We start from the raw sequence: 8,257 nt of genomic DNA on the forward strand, positions 1-8,257 counted from the left end.
ATTGTCTTCTGGCACTTTTCTACTCACTTCATATCTTGTTGTTACCAACATAAGTGCCTGCTCCACTCACTTTTCTGAATTAAAAATTCACCCTATACACCGGATCATACTCAATGTCTCAATCGTTTCTATGTTATATGTTTGTGATGAGAATATTTGCTATTAAGCTTAACTGCTGGTCAAAATTACTTCGCGATGGTGGTGAACGAATCGGCGATCTCAAGAAGTGGGTGAGAGAGGGATCTAGAAATGACTTTGGGTTTGAAACGAATATTTTTGTGTTCGTGGATAGCTCACACGGTAGAGCCACGCTCTCACCTGCCAGGCGGAGTTGTCGTACCAATAAGGTCGCAGGTTCAAACCCCACCACCGCCGCGAAAAAAATTTTTATTCTCTATTGTCTTCTGGCACTTTTCTACTCACTTCATATCTCATTATATATATATATATATATATATATATATATATATATATATATATATATATTATATATATATATATTATTTATTTATTTATTTTTTTTAATTATAATTTTTTTTTCACCTTAAAGAAAAATATTTCAACCACAAATAATCACATTCACAATGAAATGACAATACCAGTAGATTTTAATTATTCCAAACGTAATCAAAAAATAATCACGAAAGAGAATACAACTAAAAAATAAAGCGACGAGACATAATGCGACAACACCTTGACAATAGAAGTCCATTTTGTTCACTCGAAAAATTAAAGAGATGCTTTAATCCCTCAACGGCGAGATTAATATTTCTGTTACATTACTGGTTTTCAGTAGTATGTAGTAACCTTAAAGTTTTCATCGAGAAGCAACAACAGCGATACGACACGAGTTTCATTCAGAGCTCAAATTGCATCATTTTTACTGCTGTCTTGGTGGTTAGAATGATTGTGCCGATGGTGGTAGTGGTTGGAATAGTGGTAGCGGTGGTGGTGGTGGTGGAGGAGGAGGAGGAAAACGAGGCGGTGAGGGAGGATGTAATTATGATAGTGGTTTTGGTGGTGCTGTTGGTTAGACTGATAGTTGTGGAGACGATTGTTGTACTTGTTGTTAATATTGTTGTTGTTGTTGTTGTTGTTAATGATGATGATGATGATGATGATGATGATGATGATGATGATGATGATGATGATGATGATGATGATGATGATGATGATGATGACAACGACGATGTCGTCGACAATGATGGTTACCACCATACGATATTACAAAGTTTATTTAATCTTAGGCTTTCTCCAATAATTCACACAATACAATTAAGACAAAAGAATGTTATCAATCTCTCCTAATGCATTCGTTATACTATCACTAATAACGACCGTGTTATCTTTACTCCTTCCCCAACCAACCCCTAGCTTCCCGCCTCTTCGTCGCGAACCATCTTATGTATTAGCTTCAGGACGGGCAAGTACGGAATCTGCCCACCCTTCCTTTAAACGTATTTATTTCCTCTATAACTTAGAATTCAACTCTCTCCTTACTCAGAAGAGTATTTCTCGTATACTAATTCAATTGTTGAGAAAACCAAAATGGTGGTTGTATTTTATATATTTATTTAGTCGTGACTTTTGAATAAAAGTGTTTTATTTTATTAGAGGGAATACAATAGAAAATTACATTGTTTTGCAAAATTATTTAGTCTGGCAATAAAAATACAGCGGTAATTACTTTAAGAATAATAATAAAAAAAAGAACTAACAAATTAATTTGTTAAAAAACAAAAACAACAAAAACAACAAAAAAAACAAATAAGAAAACAATTTAAATAAATGAGTTTTGAGAAGTACTTAAAGAAAACGAGAAAAAAAAAAGAAATAATTTAAATGGATAAACAAATATAAAAAAACAACACAAATTAATACTAAATTGATATAATATTAGTAAGTTAATAAATTTAATTCAACACTGGAACCTTCCCAAAGTCATTACATCAATGGTACCAGCACAAGTAAGGCAATAAATAAGAAAAAGTTCGTTTGCCAAAAGCTCTATTCAGTGTTCACTGGTTATTAAGGTGGGCTCATTTGAATTAGCCCGACCTAGAACTAGAGAGGCCAGACAGCAAAAATCGGAGTTAGTTCACCGTCAGGCGACGTGACGATGAGATGACGATGTGGGCGGAGTGGAGTGGTTGGGGAGGAAGGGGGGGGGGGGGGTGATAAAAAGAACAGGAGCGTATCCTGGTTTATGCATTACGGGGTGCATGGTCATTCGCAATCTATCAAAAATACACAAAAATTGATTTCAGTACGAAGTATCATGTTTAAGTAGTAACTTTTGAAATTATCTAATTTAGATTTGATTATTTCGGACCTGGTAATACAGCTTATAACTTGAAAAAACAGGCTGGTATTTGCCCACCCTGCCCATTATTACCAGCCGTCCCTGTATAGATGTTAAGTGAATTGTTCTCTAGTCATAACGTCGTATGGAATTTATAAAAATGGCGTTATTTATATGTCGAAATATCATTTTACTGTATTTTTTAGTACGGTGTGTCAATTCAAAATCCATTTTTAAATTCCGGACAAAATCAACTGTGAAAAATTTGTTAAATTCAGAGGCCGTTGAAAAGATACGATCATCACTTGAGTGTGGTGTTATTTGCAGCATAAAGAATAAAAATACGAATATTCACGGAGCCTGTGAAGCATATAGTTATGATTCAACGAACAAACTGTGTCAGCTTTATAAGGGAACTTCTGCATCTGCTGCAATAAGTGTGTCCATTTACACGTATAAATGTAAGCAACTTGAATAATTTTATATGCTATTTTAAAATTCTTTAATATCATCACCGTAATAAATGCAAATTTTATTTCGTGCAGCTCACAAAACAATAAAAGCAGAATTTAGATTGAAGTAAACCTTCAAATTAATTTACAAAGACAAAGATCTGAATTTCTTATTTCACGTCAAAAAAAAAAAGATGGATAAGAATTACATACTGATCTTATGTTTTCTAAATCATCATCTACATTGTTGACTAAGGAAAAACCCGACACGTTCACATTTTTTGTTTTTGCGAAGTCTAGCCTCATCAGCCATACGTAAGGACAAGTCGTGTTACTTACACTATTCGTACTTCAAACTAAAGAAGGGCATCATTCCACCAAAAATGATGAACAAAAATGAATAAAACAGCTTCAAAAGAAATCAAAATACCAAACATGTGACGTTTCGGGCTCAAAACCCTTCTACAGTCAACAACAAAAAACAATAGACATAAATACATTACTAAATTCCAGATAGACGACAGAGATATTTTATAGGTCTTATTTGTAGAAAAGTCTTGGAAAATAAAATTTAAAAAATCGTTCGATGTGTAACTAAGGAGTTCCAAATTGAGCGGAATTGAAACAACGAATAAAGTTTTGGTGAGAAATGGGCGTAAAACGTATCCGTGCAATAAATCCAATATAGCGGTGAAAATAATAATCCAGAAGCATGACAAATGCACAGTATGCTTAAGAAAAGGAGTGATCATTATGAATGTGAAATAATCGTCTTGACAATCTCTATCCAATGATGAATGAAATAAATGTTATTACATTGATATGCGTACGGTATATGACACCCGCCACACACAACCTTATGTTTGTGAGTGAAATAATTCGTCGGGTGTGTGTGTCTTTGTGTGTGTGTGTGTGTTATGTGTGGAAGAGAGAGAGAGAGAGTGAGAGAGAGAGAAAGAGAGAGAGAGAGAGAGAGAGAGAGAGAGAGAGAGAGAGAGCGAGAGAGAGAGAGAGTTTTATTAGCTTGTGGTTGTCTTGTTTTTGTTTTTGATGGGTTTTTTTTGTAAGCGATGACCTCCTTTTCTTAATAATCTCTCAGGGTGATCGGTTTCGTAAAATGAATCACCCCGGTGTGTTTCGATTGGAAGTTGGTGTTGTGGTGTTATATACAGGCTTTCCACATGGAGGGAGTGGGACAACCATGCAAATGAAGCTGTTGAAGATCCGAGAGAAGAACTGCCCTATGGAACTGAGCTCCCCAGAAATGAATGGGTAACACTGAACAGAGCACGGGCAAACATTGGGAGAACAGCTGGAAGCATGCAAAAGTGGGGACTTGTTGAGACTAGCTTGTGTAGACGTGGATGCCCAGAACACACGATGGAGCACATCCTTAGAGAATGCCAGGATGGGCCCAGCTGCAAAGACAATGACCTGAGAGTCTGCTCCACAGATGCTGTGGGTTCGGTGTTGGAGCGACAAGCTATGATGATGAATCGGAAGTATCCCATATCATTGCATATTTTACAATTTCTTTTTACAATATTTCAATATCCATTGCTTTAAATGATTCACAGAAAGACGATATGCCACTGCAAATTATGAAGCTTATGAGTGTGAAATTTTGTTATTTACTACGTCTAGTTTCTCACAATCGGAATTGGTGGTCCACATGCTAATAATATGAGATCATGTAGTGTTCAATAGGACCTGTAAATCTATGTAAGTTTTTGAACTTAGCGTGACTGAGTTTCTCCTATAGTGTTCATTAGCTAATTTAATAAACACTAGATTGTACAGGGTGCCCATAAAGCCTTTCCCTGATTTCAAATACTTCTTTTTTTTTTAACCGCTATAAATATTCACATTTGATTGTTACTATCTTCTAGAGTAAAAGCCATATATTTATACCTTTTAGCCAATGACCTACATCAATATTTTTCATTATGCTTTTCGTGAATCTATGTGAACTTGGAATGAATGAACGTGTGTGATACCAAATAAAAACTGTTGTAAAGCACCTCTGAGCACCATTTGTGATACTGGCGCTATATCAAACAATATTTATAATAATAATACAAATAAAAAGTCTGCACTGAGTGGGTCTCATTTAACAATGACATTGGACCATTTACAAATTATGTCATCATTATTTACGTTACAGCGGCACTATTTTAGTCTGGAAGCCAATGTTTGGAGCGACAGGCAAAAGTGAGGGCAAGAATAGCCATCCGATTTTGGAAGTATCGACGAATTAAACTGGTTTTTGAGAAAGTCCTTTGGCGTCACAGGCGTATTTAATATTTAGATTATACTATTTTCGCTCAAAAACTTACTGGGAAATGGTGTTTTAAAACGCTTATTTATTCTTTATTAAACATTATATTTGTAAACCCGATTTATTAATTCTATTTGTTTATATATATATATATATATATATATATATATATATATATATATTAATATATACATATATATATCTTATACACACACAAACACACACACATATATATATAAGTAACTAAAAATAGATTTAGATATATATATATATATATATATATATATATATATATACATATATAATATATATATATATATATATATATATATATATATATATATTAATCTATTTCTATATCTGTTTACTGTTTATTTGCAAAATGAATAAATATTATTTCATCAGTGGACGGTGTATTTGGCGACTGGTCGCCATGGGATTCGTGTTCAGTCACCTGTGGTGGAGGCACCCAAACCAGGAACAGGGTATGCAAAGCTCCAAAACACGGTGGTGACGACTGTGTGGGATCAGCAACGGAATCAAAGGGCGGATGTAACACTAATCCCTGTCCAAGTAAGTATTCACATTGACTTAGCGAGCAATATAGAACCTGTCAGAAGAATAACATCCCTTTATTATTATTTGGGGAGAGAGAGCGGAAGAGGTATTCAACATATATACATTAATCCTCAGTATCATTGGATAAGTCGGTTTATATGAAGAAGAAGAAGAAGAAGAAGAAGAAGATGATGATGATGATGATGATGATGATGATGATGATGATGATGATGATGATGATGATGATGATGATGATGAAATCTTTGATAAAATAATAAATAATAAATAAATGAAGATCCCTTTCTTCATTCCACTGATCTGGAGAAATCGTTGAATTTTGATGAGTGAATATTGTTTCTAAATCGTCTGTGAAGTTGTTCAAATTAATACCTTTGAGGAATTGGTTGATGTGATGATGGCTTCTTGGCATTGCTTTTAAACGTCGAGATTGAATGAAATGAGGGACTGGTCCGAAAAGGGAGGTATTCCATGATGACGTTGGTTTTTTGAAGGATTCTGAATCCTCCACAATTATCCAATCTAAAAAATGACCAGCAGAGTGGGTTGGTGCTTTTACGATATGGTACTTGTTTCTCTAATAGTGATTCACGAAATTTAGCGGTGTGTTGCAAAGTTAAAATCTAGTTGATTTCTTCCCTAACATCGGGCAATTTTATTTTGCTTTTCATGTTGCTGGCGGCCGGTATATACAGTTGATGTTGTATCTTGCATTCTGGAGGGATAGTCTTAGATCAATGACCTCCATTGTATTGCAGCGAATTTCGAGGATGTCCACATGTTTAGATATTTTCGTTTTATAAAATACGCTAATGCTGTCATGGTCTCAAAATGAGTATTAAGAGCTACTCGACTATGCATAAAATAAAGATGTGAAGAATAAGCCCCTAGAATTTACTAGTTACTTTGAAATAAAGAACAATTAACGATTTGTTAAAAATTATATAAAAAAGAAAGATGAAATTTCATGAAATGAGATGAATAATGATTATGGCAGTTACAAATAGAAATATTGAAATATTACGAAACTTATGACAATATAATATCAGACGGGTAGGCCTGTGAGTTTCCATTTCTAGTTGAGAAGGGTTGTATTATTCCTCCGACGGCGGGCTCAGGTTTGATTCTTGATCCTTCAGTGGCTGAACTGGTAAAACAGAAGCTCCGGCGTCTTTATGGTGGAAATCAAAATTCATCACAATATCCACAAAGTCCTAAAAGATAAAAATCTTTAATTTATGTATGTATATATATATATATATATATATATATATATATATATATATATATATATATATATATATTATATATGTATATGTATATATATATATATATATATATATATATATATATATATATATATATATATATATATATATAATGTGAAGGATGGAATGGCTGGCCATCCGGGTATAAATTATAGAGAATAGACAGTGAGGAAGATTAGATCAGTCCGCTTTTATAACTAGTGGCTACGTGAAAGAAGGTAGAACGAAAAGTATTCAATAATTTGAAATTAATTCGAGGGAAGGCTATTAAAGGAAAGATAATCTAATATTAGAAGGTAAAGTTTTTCTAAGCCTACCGAATATAACTGGAGTGAGATGAATTCTGTTCTTACTAAAATAAAACTTTAATAAAATAAATGTGAATAATCTTTATTATGACAAATGCCACCCCTCTTTCTTTGGATATGATTTAAATCAGGGGCTCCATTGCCATTGCAAACATAAACTTCGGCCTCTACAGGGACGACGGACGAGGAGCACACAGCACAACATCGAAATCCGACATTGAGAGAATGAAAAAAAAAACCTAATAAACAGGGACGGCTGGTAATAATGGGCAGGGTGGGCAAATACCAGCCTGTTTTTTTCAAGTTATATGCTGTATTACCAGGTCTGAAATAATCAAATTTAAATTAGATAATTTCAAAAGTTACTACTTAAACTTTATACTTCGTACTGAAATCAATTTGTGTGTATTTTTGATAGATTGAGAATCACCATGCACCCCGTAATGCATAACCCAGGATCCCCCCCTGTTCTTTTTTTTTCACCCCCCCCCCCCCAACCACTCCACTCCGCCCACATCGTCATCTCATCGTCACGTCGCCTGACGGTGAACTAATTCCGATTTTTGCTGTCTGGCCTCTCCAGTACTAGGTCGGGCTAATTCAAATGAGCCCACCTTATTAACCAGTGAAAACTAAATAGAGATTTTGGCAAACGAACTTTTTCTTATTTATTGCCTTACTTGTGCTGGTACCATTGATGTAATGACTTTGGGAATGTTCCAGTATTGAATTAAATTTATTAATTTACTAATTTTATATCAATTTAGTATTAATTTGTGTTGTTTTTATATATTTGTTTATCCATTTAAACTTTTCTTTTTTTTCTCGTTTTCTTTAGTGCTTCTCAAAACTCATTTATTTAAACTGTTTTCTTATTTGTGTTTTGTTGTTGTTGTTGTTTTGGGGGTTTTTTTGTTTTGTTTTTTAACAAATTAATTTGTTAGTTCTTTTTTTTTTAATTCTTAAATTAATTACCGCTGTATTTTTATTGCCAGACAAAATAATTTTGCAAAACAATGTAATTTTCTATTGTATTCCGTCTAATAAAACAAAACACTTTTATTCAAAAGTCA

The 8,257-nt window shown here is 33.8% G+C and overlaps 1 protein-coding gene across 1 annotated transcript; it reads left to right on the top strand.

Moving 5' to 3' along the window:
- Window positions 1–2,231: 2,231 nt before the first annotated feature.
- On the top strand, window positions 2,232–7,413 carry LOC144969049 (thrombospondin-2-like). Its single transcript, XM_078908072.1, has 3 exons — window positions 2,232–2,763; window positions 5,438–5,605; window positions 7,358–7,413. The coding sequence occupies exons 1-3, from the start codon at window positions 2,448–2,450 to the stop codon at window positions 7,411–7,413; spliced, it is 540 nt and encodes a 179-aa protein (XP_078764198.1). The 5' UTR covers window positions 2,232–2,447.
- Window positions 7,414–8,257: the final 844 nt, after the last annotated feature.

The sequence above is a fragment of the Berghia stephanieae genome, chromosome 1, assembly GCF_034508935.2.
Source record: "Berghia stephanieae isolate SIO BIC M18660-M18661 chromosome 1, UCSD_Bste_1.3, whole genome shotgun sequence".
In the NCBI taxonomy this organism is placed as follows: domain Eukaryota; kingdom Metazoa; phylum Mollusca; class Gastropoda; order Nudibranchia; family Aeolidiidae; genus Berghia; species Berghia stephanieae.

Excerpts from the sequence above, each read along its gene's own strand:
- LOC144969049 (XM_078908072.1), top strand. The coding sequence starts at position 2,448 with ATGGAATTTATAAAAATGGCGTTATTTATATGTCGAAATATCATTTTA. Across the intron at positions 2,764-5,437 it reads GTCCATTTACACGTATAAAT|TGGACGGTGTATTTGGCGAC; the intron begins GTAAGCAACTTG and ends TTATTTCATCAG. Across the intron at positions 5,606-7,357 it reads TAACACTAATCCCTGTCCAA|GGACGACGGACGAGGAGCAC; the intron begins GTAAGTATTCAC and ends CGGCCTCTACAG.